The following is a 14152-nucleotide window of genomic DNA, read 5'->3' on the forward strand; positions in this document are numbered from 1 at the left end:
AGAATCAAATCAAAGCGGCCGAGAGAAAAAGTGACGCTGAAGTACAAAACAACGATCTGGGATTCACAGGTGTGTACACAGAGCAGGTGGAGTGGATGTTGTAATCTGGATGGCACTGGAGCCTGAAGTCCCACCCACACATGTAAACACTCAGACAGAGACAGACATGGGAGAGAGAGCCTGGCCACCGACGAGGTGGAGATAATCAGATTTATTTAGTGCTACAACCCAGGAGCATTGTGAGAACCGAGCCGCCATCAGCACCGTGGACAGCGGCCCCAGCAGGAAAAGGGGCTTGTCATTGATGGGAGATTCTTCTCCTTCCCACCTTCCAGTCAGTTGTGTAGAGCTGTCGCTGCCACTCATCAGCCAATTGAGAGAGGATGAGTTCAAAGCCCAGTCGAATCACAGAAGGGAGTTTGACGTGGAGCAGAGAGCTTAAGGTTGAGAGCTGGACTCCGGCAGCTTCAAACTGTTATATGCAACCAGCGTTTACAGTGTTACAGTCTTAGCCTGGTGGACAGTCCAGTGAAGTCCTCCTGGATCATACCCTCAAATGTTTTTGCTGCTTTTTTCTTTTCAACGTTTGCTGAAAACATTATTTGACTAATAAAGATGCTTCTAAAAGGGTAAAGCTGGCTTTTGGTGTGTGACTTCTCCCTACTGTTGTGTGTGGCTCTGCCTGAAACGTTCTGTGGTTGTCACAATGGCTATTAATTTCACATTAACATCAGCTTTTGTGAGACCTCTGAGTTGATATTTAAGTAAGGGTATCAACGTGCATCATCTGTTAGAAGCCTAACTCAAAAAAGTCACTAGATTCTCGGTTGGGCAGTTTTGTTGCGATTTAAGTCTCAGTCCTGTAAGTCTTAGGAAGGAAGGTGGCTTAATAAAGGACTTAGTGACTAGTGACAGATATCATTGTTTGTTCAGCTCTCGAGTATAAAAGTAATGATGGATGCACATTCAAAGTTGAAGTGAATTATTATCAACAGGTCATAGATTTTTTAAATCATTAATAATGCTTAGTACATTTTCATTCGTAGTGAACGACCTTGAACCACCAGATGGCGCCAAACATCTCAATGACGTCTAGAGAACTGAGAACTACCACGCTAGCTTTGTTGACAGGTCTATCCAAAAGTCTTCCGCATTACCTGAAGACTTGTACCCTGCTGCAAACAGAGTTGAACAAGCCTTTTTACTTACTGTAGGAAGTAGGAATAAGCAGCGTTTTACGAGTTGGTAGACTGTTTGTTGCGTTTGAGATATCTTATTTCAATACATGGAAGGTAAATAATCACGTTGCAAGCAAACTTTTCCCGAAAATATTTGGGGTCACGATAACGATTCAACATGGGATGCTGTGGTAGTTCAGAGGTAAGCCACGCAATGTCTATTTATTAGCGATGTTTTGTATAAAAGTGTTAGCTTATAATTGATCGCTTAACTACTTTGATCGAAAGGCAATGGCGCTCTAGAAAGTGTGCCTGCTGTGTATTTCAAGCTACGGTACGTGAGCTATTTGTATTTCTGATTCGTTTGTAGTTAACTGGGGACATGTCGGGAACTTAATGTTACTCTTGCAGGGAAAACGTGACTGGAAACCATTAGAAGAAAGAAGTTGCACAGATATCCCATGGCTTGTTATATTCACGGTGTTTTGCATCGGAATGGTGAGTTTTATTAGCCTGACGTTGTCATACTCATAATTCTAGTCAGAATGTGAGTCTGATACCGCTCCGTTGGGCTGTGAGTATGGAGCGTGTTTCAACCGAACCCGAAAAAAATGCCTCTTCGCTCAATTGGATAGACCTACAACCAATCAGAGCAACAGTGTGTTAACTTTTACCAAATCCCGTAGGAAGGACGGCAAAAACATATTTTCCATCGAAATGCCTTGATCGCGTTTCTCTGTTCCTTTTTCAAAATTAATGCGCTGTCGATGTCTTCTAAAACAGACTCGATGGCAGAATCTACACATCTCAGCCCGAGCCTCCAGCGGCCATGTTGGGCTCACCTGTGTCAACGCCTAGTCTATCTGATTGGCTTCAGAGCCAGAAGCGCTTGCTAGAAATGTAACTGGTCTAGAGACGATTCATTAGCCACGTGTATTAATTTGAAATAGGCTACTGTAGAAACCCAGAGACCAGGGAAGCACATACAATTTTTGTGGACTGTGTATTTAATCAACTAGCCTAATTGCACATTGTCACAGTGTGATAGTGTCATCTATTCTCGCAATGCTCATATTTAACAAGAAGTTGTAACCCACAGGGCTGCATCTGTGGCTTCTCTATAGCTACAGGAGCGGCTTCCAGACTGGTCTCTGGGTACGACAGCTATGGCAACACCTGTGGCCAGAAGAACACTCAGATTGATGGTATTGAGCTCAGCGGTCGGGACCAAACTGACAAAAAGTATGTTTGCCTGAAGCACATTGTTGTCACTATCAGTTACATATTAGTATTATTACCACCATTTTAACTTCACAAATGTCTACAATAGTTTTCTAGAAAATAGGTTGTACCTTGTCTATCAGTAGGAAAACACAGTAATAGTTTAAATTGAATTAGCCATTTAACATTAGCTGTCCACACACAATGATTTAATCATTTGGATTATCTACAGTGCCACAAATTCCCTTGTTACCAAGGTAGTTACATCTTAAGAGTTGGTGTCTGACTGATCTTAGTTGATGCAACGCAACACAACGCAACAGTAAACAAGCATGGCCTGATGCAAGTCTTGTGAAAGCTTACATTTCAACTTGTTTAGACATGTTAGTGACTTCATGGTTTGAAGGTTAGTGGGTCAGTGGGGATGAGCTTTTTAGAAAGATTATACAGCCGTCTGGTTGTCTACACTACTCATCTACATTCTATAAAGGTTTGTGTGATGTAGTTTGGATGTCACTCAATGTCAAAGTATCACTAATGAGCCAATGTTTTATGACTCATTTCTAAACATGCCCGCTGGTCCTCCAAAACAGTGCTGACCTGCCATGGCATTGACTCTACAAGACCCCTGAAGCTGTTTTTTTGGTATCCGGCACCAAAACCTTAGCAGCATATCCTTCAACAGGGGTACTTGAACATTTCATCATTTTCTTCAAACACTCCTAAACAAAATGTGAACCAGGTGTGCAGTGTTGCAGGGGGCATTATCTTGCGGAAAGAGGCATCTGCCGCCAGGGAACAACATTTTCTATGAAGGGGTGTACCTGCTCTGCAATGATGGTTAGGTCGGTAGCATGTGTCAAATATACATCCACATGAATGGCCAGACCCTGGGTTAAGCCAGCAGAACATTGCCCAGAGCATCACACTCCCTCCACCGGCTTGTCGTCTTCCCACAGTGCATCTCGTCCTTCACTTCCCCAGGGGAACGATGCACACGTACACAGCCATCCACGTGAAGGAAATGGGACGTACCGGGGGCGACCTTCTTCCACTGCTCCAAGGTCATGTGCCCAGAGCTTTCGATGGTGGACAAGGGTCGTCATGGTAACTCTGGCGCCTGGCCGCGCAGCCCCACGTGCACCAGAATGTGAAGCACTGTGATTTTTGATACAGTCCCCCCTTCACAATCACATTTTGTGTGACTTGTGTCACAGTGGACTTTCGATCAGTTCAGACCAGATGGGATAGTCTTCATCGCCCTAACCCCTCAATGAGCCTTGGAGCACCCCACACACACTGCAGACTGAGAGCACCCCACACACACTGCAGACTGAGAGCACCCCACACACACTGGAGACTGAGAGCACCCCACACACACTGGAGACTGAGAGCACCCCACACACACTGGAGACTGAGAGCACCCCACACACACTGCAGACTGAGAGCACCCCACACACACTGCAGACTGAGAGCACCCCACACACACTGGAGACTGAGAGCACCCCACACACACTGCAGACTGAGAGCACCCCACACACACTGCAGACTGAGAGCACCCCACACACACTGCAGACTGAGAGCACCCCACACACACTGGAGACTGAGAGCACCCCACAAACACTGGAGACTGAGAGCACCCCACACACACTGGAGACTGAGAGCACCCCACACACACTGCAGACTGAGAGCACCCCACAAACACTGGAGACTGAGCACCCCACACACACTGGAGACTGAGAGCACCCCACACACACTGGAGACTGAGAGCACCCCACACACACTGGAGACTGAGAGCACCCCACACACACTGGAGACTGAGAGCACCCCACACACACTGGAGACTGAGAGCACCCCACACACACTGGAGACTGAGAGCACCCCACACACACTGCAGACTGAGAGCACCCCACACACACTGGAGACTGAGAGCACCCCACACACACTGGAGACTGAGAGCACCCCACACACACTGCAGACTGAGAGCACCCCACACACACTGCAGCTTTAGAGATGCTCTGACCCGATCGTCTGACCGCAACAATTAGGTCCTTATCAAAGTCGCTAAGGTCTTTACTCCTGCCCATTTCTCCTGCATCCAGGAAAAGATTGTTTTGCCACAGTCTAATCTACCCATCATGACGTGCCCTTGTTTGGAGGTGATCAATGTTACTCTCTCCACCTTTGAGTGGTCAAAACATGTTGGCTGATCAAATGTTTGTGATAAGTATCTGTAACCAGGCTCATGCTCATCAATGGATAAAAAAAAAGTATATATATATATATATATATATATATATATATATATATATATATATGCACGCAATTGAATAGGGAAATAAAGGATCAGTTTCAAAATCAGACAAATGTCTGACTTGTTTTTCAGTGACATTCCATAGCTCTGACATCCTCTTGACTGGTTCACCGAAACAATGGGTCATGCAGCTGAAGATGGGCTGGCTGCCCATAGAGCCTTCCAGAGGCCAAGGCATTTTGACGACAGAGAGAGAGCTGTTCGGCAGTTTTGTTGTTTAACTCTTGTGTTATCTACACAAGCGTTCAGGTTTATTGCCTAATAGGTTTACACGTACAAGGAATTTGCTTTGGTAAATTGGTGCGTAACAATAAACATAGAAGAAAATGTAAATCTTATATTTATTTAAACCTTTTTTTTTACCAGGTAATCAGTTGGAGATGCCTTTTGAAGTCCTTATTTCAATAAAGCCCTTCTGTGTTTGCTGTCTTTCCAGATTTGTCTTCTTCCTTGACCCCTGCAACATTGATCTCATCAACCGGAGGATCAAGTCCATTGCGCTGTGTGTGTCCAGGTGCCCGGACACAGAGCTCCAGACATACACAGATGTTAAAAAGTTTGCCCTAGCGAACGGTGAGCTGTTCCGCATGAAAGTTAATTAAGTGGCTCGTATCTGGATTGTACATTGCAGCTAAATATATACATATAATTAAATATATATATTTTTTTATTTTAAAAGAAGATGTCTTGAAATGTTGAAAATCCTGATGTATTGCTTGACAAACCAGGCAGGAGTGATTCATACAGAACTGCTTTTGTGTAGGTTCGGAGCTTTGCTCCTATGATATTTCTCCCACCAGGTATCCCAGCCACCCTGACAGATCCATTAAATGCCCCAAGCTTCCCGTTCCACCAAGGTAGATACTACACATCTCAAACAGCTAACAGGACTATCAAGCGCCAACAACCTTTTCGTGCCCAAGAACCTACCCCCCTCCCCCAAAATGTATTTTTATTTAAAATTTAAATTTAAACACAATTTGGATTTTATCTGTGTAATTAGCACCATGGTTAAATCGTACAAGGATGACCCTATACCCTCTCATCTCTCTCTTCTTCCTGTAGTAAATCCCTTCCTGTCTTCCACCGTTGCTTCCCCGTGGATGTGGCATGCTACGCTGAGTTTGCTAAGGCCTTCATCACCTTCGTCAGCGACAACAGTGTCCTGTACAGGGTCGTAGCCGGAGTGATGGCCAGTAAGGAGATCATCATGGGTCTCTGCCTACTGGCGCTAGGTAGGCCGCTACTTCCTGCCTGAACGTGGGCACTAGTTATTCCTTCTGGGATGTGTGAAAAAGTCTGTCATCACAGTACTGTAGGTTCTTATTAATTAGCTGTGATCCAATAGTCAGATATAAAATGTCATCCGTTATGTTAACTTTTCAGGCGTTATTCTAGCTGTTCTCCAGAAGCTCCTTCAGCATCCAGGATGTTATTTCAGTCAGGTTTGGGGTCAGGAAGTGACAGGAAATTCCTGTGTAATCATAGCCATCGTCACTGTGACATCCGGTGCAGCGTGGCTCATAAACACAGATTCAGGAGCAGCTAATTTGACCTTTAAATTCACTCAGGGCTTTACAAGGTTGGAGCTCAATACTGACTTTAGAGCAGTGTTGAGAGAAGAAGCTCCTGTGAGACATTCTAAGCAGTGTATAGTCATCCCCTGGGACTTGGTGGATTCATAGACCCTACATCCTTATCAATCCTCTCATCCACTGACGTTTACAAACTATGCTATGAATTACTTTTGATAATGGTTTCGAATATTTAGGGAAATGGTTTGCCGATAGTAATGCAGGGACAGGGTCCATCTTCCCCAGAGACATCATTGACTCTCCTCATCCTCTGCAGTTCTCTCCATGATCCTGATGGTGGTCATCAGGTACATCTCCATGGTGCTGGTGTGGATCCTCACTGTCCTCGTGGTCCTGGGCTCTGTAGGTGAGCAAGGCTTCACTCTAGACTATAGAATATAACAGGGTTGCGGGGACATAATTGGCTGGAAAGTAGCAGGCTGCTCCAAAATTGGAAATGTACTTACCACTGGCACTTCTATTATTATTATTTTTGTTACTGATTGTACTTTTAATATATAAATATGTGTCTTCATTGTTTTAATTGTATTTTCTTTTTGTGTTGGAGGACTTTGTTTCTTTGTTCCTATCCCGTACCAGTGTTGTGTGGTCTGCATGTTGATGTTCCTATCAAGTACCAGATCTGCATATTGACGTTCCTCCAGTAGCTGGTAATTGAGTGTGCGTGTGTGTTGCAGGGGGGACAGGGGTGCTCTGGTGGCTGTACGTAGACCACAGGAAGGCCCTGCAGGACCAGGCGGTTTCTGCCCTGGGAAAGGAGGTGGCTTCAGACAATGTCCAGGCCCTGATGGTGTATGCCATTGGGGCCACTATTTTCACGGTATATATATATATATATATATATATATGTGTGTGTGTGGGGGGGGGGGGGGGGGTAGGGGAGTTAGAGCAGTCTGACCTGCACTAAGACACAGAGGCACTATCAAATGCTGAATGAAATAACATGCCTGATGGAGGCATGTCCGTTGTTTTCTCACACACACACACACCAGTTATCTATTCATGTGGTGTGGCAGGACATGGTGTCCTCCAGTCTCAGCCTGTGCCAAAGCTAAAGTAATTGGATGTAACAGTGACACAGTCATCCCACACCAGCGAGAAAATCAATTTGTGCATGTTTGTGTGGTAGTTGTGTGTGTGTGTTCTTGTGTGTTAAGTGTATAGTTGTTCACATGCGCATGTGCGCGCGAGCGAGCGACGTGTGGTAAATTGCGTCTGTATTTTGACGCCTGTGTGTGTCGACACGTGAAGAGTCTAGACTTTAGATCAGCGGTTGGGATTTTGTGTCGAGATAAAAATGTCAAAATAAACCTGACTCCTGAGCAGGAAGTATTTCAATGTAGTTTACAGACAAAATGCATCACAACACCGTTTGTGACCTCATCCTCCAGGTGGTCCTGCTGCTGCTGATGTTTTTCATGAGGAAGCGAGTGGCCCTCACCATCGCCCTGTTCCACGTAGCGGGCAAGGTGTTCACCCACCTCCCCCTGCTGGTCCTGCAGCCCTTCTGGACCTTCCTCACCCTCATGCTCTTCTGGGCCTACTGGCTCGGCGTGCTCCTCTTCCTCGGCACCGCAGGTCTGGTCCGGGGGCCCCGCCGACTACAGTCCAACGTTTCATACTGCGTCCACAATGATATCTGCTCTACTGCGTGATATTAATGTAGGGCTTTTGATTATGCTTTAGAAGTGTTAACGCCGAGTCATTTGGGAAAGGGTCGAGTGTATTATGACAGGACAGATGATTTATAACAGCTGCGTTTTCCTCAGAAGCGACTACAGCAGACAAGCCAGGTTGTTTACGACATGATTTTTTCCTCCTCTTCCTGTCACATTGTTTTGGGGGGAATGAGAGCACATGGCTTGAGTGGTGCCACTGCTGTGTCAGACAGCCGAGCCAGTCTGCTGCTTGTGGGCGCTGACAGATCCAAATCAAAGGACACGTTCTCTGTGAACTCGCCCCCTCTTTTTCTGAAGGGGTTTGAGCTTCACTCCAAAACAAGAATTACCATGAATGACATCAGCAACAGATCAAGCTCAGATAGAACAACAAGTTCAGTTTGTGGAGCATTTTGTCAGTGCACTATTTTGGTGTGGATGTGCACCACTTATAAATGGTTAAAGATAATTGGACCATTCACATGTAATCTCTTACATGAAAACCATGTAACCATGTAATAGAGAACCATGTAAACTGGTGCTTTGGTGTTGTTGCTGTCTTTGACCACTTACGCCCCCTAGTGGCCATGCCAGGTCCTATTTACCCTAAATACTTATCTAAACGTTTGACAAACCATTCCGCCTCTCTACTCAACCATCTTCGTGGTCCATCAAGACTTTCTCCCACCATAGAAAAATTGTATTGAACTTGTTACATTTATTCATACATTTTTCTATTTTTTATCCAAAGCGACATACAATTAGTGCATGAAGAAAGTACAGCAAATAATCAAGGTCTAGAAGTGCACCACAGTGACTTGTTGATGAGAAGTGAAATCGTTGTAATCCCCATCCCCCAGGGAGCCCAGTGAAGAATGAGCAGACTGGTCTGGTGGAGTACCACATGTCCGGCCCGCTCCAGTACATGGTGTGGTACCATGTCGTGGGCCTCATCTGGATCAGTGAGTTCATCCTGGCCTGCCAACAGATGACCATTGCTGGAGCAGTGGTCACCTACTACTTTACAAGGTTAGGCGGAGCACAAAATGGAGAAATAAACAAGCTAAACATTCAATAAAATACAAAAATATCCGCAGTTATATTAGCATTTCATGGTTGTATTGACACCTGAGTTGTATTAAATGTGTTTCCCTCCTTGCTTTGTTTACTGTTTCCTAAACCCCCTCCCTGGATCTCGCCCACGCGCCGATGCTCAGGGACAAATCCCAGCTGTCGCTGACCCCCATCCTGACCTCCGTGCTCCGTCTCATCCGCTATCACCTGGGCACGGTGGCCAAGGGCGCCTTCATCATCACCCTGGTGGAGATCCCCCGCCTCTTTCTCGCATACATCCACAGCCAGCTGAAAGGAAAGGTAGGTCAAGGTCGTTGGCAGTGAGCTAACACGGTCTATTGTAGTCTCAGTAGGAACCAGGATGTCAAAATAAGCCATGGCTTGCGTCCGTGTCATATTGAGGAACTGGAAAATCTCAAAATGCACTGTAATATTTAAATTCCCTGTCTATAGGAGAATGCCTGTGCTCGCTGCATGCTGAAAGCCTGTATCTGCTGCCTGTGGTGTCTGGAGAAGTGTCTAGCGTTCCTGAACCAAGTAAGGACCACACCAGGAACATAGCTAGACACTAGTCCATTATTTCAGATTGAAAAACAAATCGCTTTTTCATACGACCATCTCGAAATGACCCTATCCTAACAATGTCCACCTGGTCTGTCCTTGTCACGTAAGAATGCGTATGCCGCCACCGCCATCAACAGCACTAGCTTCTGTACATCGGCCCGGGATGCGTTCGTCATCCTGGTCGAGAACGCGCTCAGAGTGGCGGCAATCAACACCGTGGGAGACTTTGTTCTCTTCCTGGGAAAGGTACCGCCACCTCGCACCATTCTAAGAACCTGCAGTGCTGTATTATGAAGAGAACGAGTTCTTCTTGTCCTTGTCTCCCCTGCCTCCTTTGTTTTCTAGTCTGCCAATCTTTCTTTTTCTAACCGAATAGTTCAGTGAGGTGACAAAATGTCTGTTTTGTCTGCCGCAGTCCTGGGCTGAAAACAGGAGACAGGGAAATAATAGGTCCGAAATTGTGTTAACAGTTCAAATCAAGTCATACAATACATAAATACTGTACAATATAAGTATATTTGATACTTGGATTTTAAGTACATTAATACTAGTCTGAAGCCACAATACTTGGTAACGGTCTAATCTGAAACCAGCTGCTATGTCACACCGTGCCTCCGTCAGGCCTTGAATCAGCCAATCGCAGCCTCCGCCTCTCTAACCCCCCGGCCCGCCAACCACCTCCTCCGTAGGTGCTGATTGTGTCGTGCACGGCGTTCGCTGGGGTGCTGGCGCTCAACTACCAGCGTGACTACACGGTGTGGGTCCTCCCCCTCCTCATCGTGTGCCTCTTCGCCTTCCTGGTGGCCCACTGCTTCCTGTCCGTGTTCGAGATGGTGGTGGACGTGCTCTTCCTCTGCTTCGCCGTGGACACCAAGTACAATGACGGCAGCCCTGGCAGGGAGTTCTACATGGACAAGGCTCTCATGGTGAGCTGGCAGGGGCCGAGTAGAGCCAGTCAGATAGGAACAGATGGAGAGAGAGATGAAGAGGTGGATGGATGTGTCAGGCTTCACGGATCACATATAAACAAGAATGATGAATGGATGGGGAGGTAGGTAGGTGGGTGTTGAAGTTCTGGAAGGACATCGTTTTAATAACAGAGCAGGAAGTTTAAGTTAAAAGTACCTACCTTGTGTCTACACTCAATTTATAAATGCCTAACCCATCTCTTTTTCCAGGAGTTTGTTGAGAACAGTAAGAAGATGGCCGGTCGGCCTCAGGAAGGACCTGCCAGAGAGATGAAACCCATGGTACGTTACATTATTACACCCCTGATACCCATAGTATGTAATAGCATCACACCATAGTCACCCACAATAAGTCAGTCAAAGCCCAACAAGCCAATCAAAGCAATACATGTACAATGCAATTTCATGTTTAAGTTGTATTTTTTATTTTATTTTGCAGACCAGTGGAGGGACTTTAGCTTGACCAAAGCTCAGAATGGATGCCAAATACACTCCAGGTTTCAATGCTTCAATCAGTTTGTAATATATTTGCTATGATCATGATGCTTGTTTGTTTATAAATATATGAGAAAATATTGACATTCTTGTATTTTTGCATACTGTATTGTTTAACCAATTGTATAACTATTCTATGTTTTTTTTACCTTTGGCGTTTAGTTTGGTAGTATTTGGCTATAGACTTTTTTTTATATTTGTTCTGAGTAAAAAGGTCAATTTGTGAAAACTGTATGCCAGTAGCAGTGAGTAACTGTAAATTAAGTTTGTGAACAATTAACCATTTCATTAGCTTAGTCTTGGAGTGATCAGCATGCTCGTTTAACAGAAAGTTACATTTTAAACAAATAGTTTTTTACTCTGAGGTCCTCTCCCAGCTCAATGCCATCTTGTTTGATGCACATCTGTTTGTGTAAAGACAGTGATACAGTGGTGATTTGCTACTGTTTTTTTAATCACTGCTACTAGAACATTTCATTTTTTATAACTGTATAGTAATATTTTTTTATTGTCTGTGTGCTTGTTTTGCAACATAACTTAATTTACATTTAGTCATTTAGCAGACGCTCTTATCCAGAGCGACTTACAGTAAGTACAGGGACATTCCCCCCGAGGCAAGTAGGGTGAAGTGCCTTGCCCAAGGACGCAATGTCATTTGACATGGCCGGGAATCGAACTAGCGACCTTCTGATTATTAGCCCGATTCTCTAACCGCTCAGCCACCTGACTCCCAATCTAAAGTCACCTGAGACACATTATTGATTTGATTATAATTGATTGTCTTATGAGCTAAACCAAGTGAATAAAAAATAAAATGCAATAAAATAAAAAAAAATGTGCTTGGCTAACGTCAAATTTTCAATAGCAATTCCACTTCAAGATGCACAATATCACAGTGAGGTTGTCGTTCCTCTGTATTTCCTCCTTCGTCCAGTAGAGGGCAGTGCACCCTGTTGAAAACAGCAACCTTCAGTTGTTTTCTTTTTCCAGTCTTAACCCTTGTGTTATCTTCGGGTCATTCTGACCCATCAGTTATTGTGATCCACCGTCATATTGCGACAACTTTACCGCATACAAAAACAAAGTGAAGCATTTTCTTTTAACCGTTGGGCCGTCTCAGACCCCCCACATTGCGAAGGTTAAAAGAAAATGCTTTTTATTTGTTTTTGTATGCGGTAAAATTGGGTAAACACAACGATGGTTCGTTGTGAACCTTTGGGTCATGTGACCCGAAGGCAGCACAAGGGTTAAGGATGGGAGATGAGGAGCACTTTCCCTTGTCTTTGGGGATCATGTTTCTGGTTGAGATGTCATGGGAAAGTCTCTGCAATGTAATGTGTCAAAACCTTTCCAACCAATTTGCAATCCGTCATCATACCCATCTAGAACATGTAGTCAATGATGTGTTATGGGATTACTGTTCCTGGTCTTAGAGGTTCCCTCTGGACCTCTGCCCAGCACCTTGTGCCCAGAGGGAAGCCAAACACTGTGAAGTTAGTGATTATTGTAATAGAGGGGGGGGGGGGGGGGAAGCACTTTCAAAGTGTCGTCCTTTCCCATTGAACACTGTAATAAGGAGAAAACGGCTCGATGGTTAGCCATGACTCACACTTAAGTGATTTCAGCCTACAGCAGGTCTTTATTCCAGGAAGCCGATAAAAGCTTCGTTATTAGACAGGAACAAAGACAGGAAAACACAAGCCTGAGACGAGCCTGCAGGTGAGCCTCTAGATATTGACAAGCTGTCAAGCATACTAATAGTACTCACACTGTTATTAATTTGAGCTATAACTGATATTATTTCCAATAATAATATGATAAATGTATCATCTATTTGACAATGACATATTGTCTCCCAATCCAAAAGAGCATTATATTTGACTATCAACTATATTATTATTATTATTATTACATTTAAAAAGTACATTTTATTGCTGAATGCTTTTAGTAAGTCAGTGGTGCTCAAGTCGAAGGATCCTGACTGTGCGATTTATCTGGTTGTATTTTACTGTCATTAACTGCTGTGTTCTGTCTCTGTAGCTGTGCTGGGTTGTTTGCGCTGATGCAGACAGAAGAGCCTGTGAGGGTAAGTGTGTGTGGCCAGGGGGCTGTATTGACCAACAGTGACTTTCACATTAAACATAGGCATACTGCATTCTCAGCACAAGTGCCTCTGTGTATATCTCTATGGACAGTAGGATTTACAGCTGAACACGACATGCCTGAACAAGGGATGCAATGAAAGAGTACGGAAGGAGGGTGGGAAATGGAGAGATACGGATCAACACATGTTGTGTGTTGAGAATCTGTAGGGGCAGGAAGGGCCATTCCAAGGAAACAATATTTGCTTCCTCATTTCTTAACTTTTGAGAACGTCTTCTGGACCAATAGGAACAGCGTATTGGTCCAAATATTACACTAGTATATAAGAAACACAGCTACACTTCGGATAGCAAGTTCCAAAGAACATTTCACCTCATACATACATCTACACACACACACACACACAAATACAGGATGGTTAGAGAGCGTGTAGAAGAGGGAAAAGTGATTTGAGACATCAAAACATCCCAATTTCCTGTTTTGATTGAACAAAGCTTACAGTAATGTGACCAATTTTGCATTAGCGTTCACAAGGATACTGTCCCGGACTGTAAACCCATGCTGTCTAATCACTTTCCTAAAGGCTTTGCTGGGCTGCAGCCAACAGCTCCATATAGATGTTATCTGGGCTCATTTCAATGAACAGCATTTTTCTGCCGGAAGACAAGGAAGGCAGAGTGAAATGTACTTTCGATGTTTACATAGCAACTTCACTTGTTGGGGATTGCTGACAGGCCTGGTAGCTCGTATAGACATTTACATACATTTACACGTACACACATGCATTTGCTTGCGCCCCCCCAACCCCACCACCACACAAACACACACAAGCACAACCATTTCGACACGTACACAATTTCCCACTGACACACACACAGTGCCCTCAGGCTTCAACTGTGATTGGCCTGTGAAAAGGCGGCAGTACTCACAGGAAATGGTGCTCTCCTTTTTCCAGGTCAGTGAATGTGCCTTTTCTTTCACT

At 44.6% G+C, this 14152-nt stretch overlaps 1 protein-coding gene across 1 annotated transcript; it reads left to right on the top strand.

The window, feature by feature from the left end:
- Positions 1-1132: 1132 nt before the first annotated feature.
- On the top strand, positions 1133-11889 carry slc44a1a (solute carrier family 44 member 1a). The gene is made up of 16 exons (XM_062478096.1): positions 1133-1380; positions 1590-1676; positions 2278-2420; positions 5150-5286; positions 5477-5570; positions 5779-5948; positions 6565-6654; positions 6986-7128; positions 7700-7886; positions 8827-8995; positions 9184-9340; positions 9494-9577; positions 9713-9850; positions 10294-10530; positions 10783-10854; positions 11012-11889. Exons 1-16 carry the CDS (start codon positions 1357-1359, stop codon positions 11033-11035), a joined length of 1956 nt encoding a protein of 651 aa, XP_062334080.1. The 5' UTR covers positions 1133-1356; the 3' UTR covers positions 11036-11889.
- Positions 11890-14152: the final 2263 nt, after the last annotated feature.

This window comes from Osmerus eperlanus, chromosome 14, assembly GCF_963692335.1.
Source record: "Osmerus eperlanus chromosome 14, fOsmEpe2.1, whole genome shotgun sequence".
NCBI lineage: Eukaryota > Metazoa > Chordata > Actinopteri > Osmeriformes > Osmeridae > Osmerus > Osmerus eperlanus.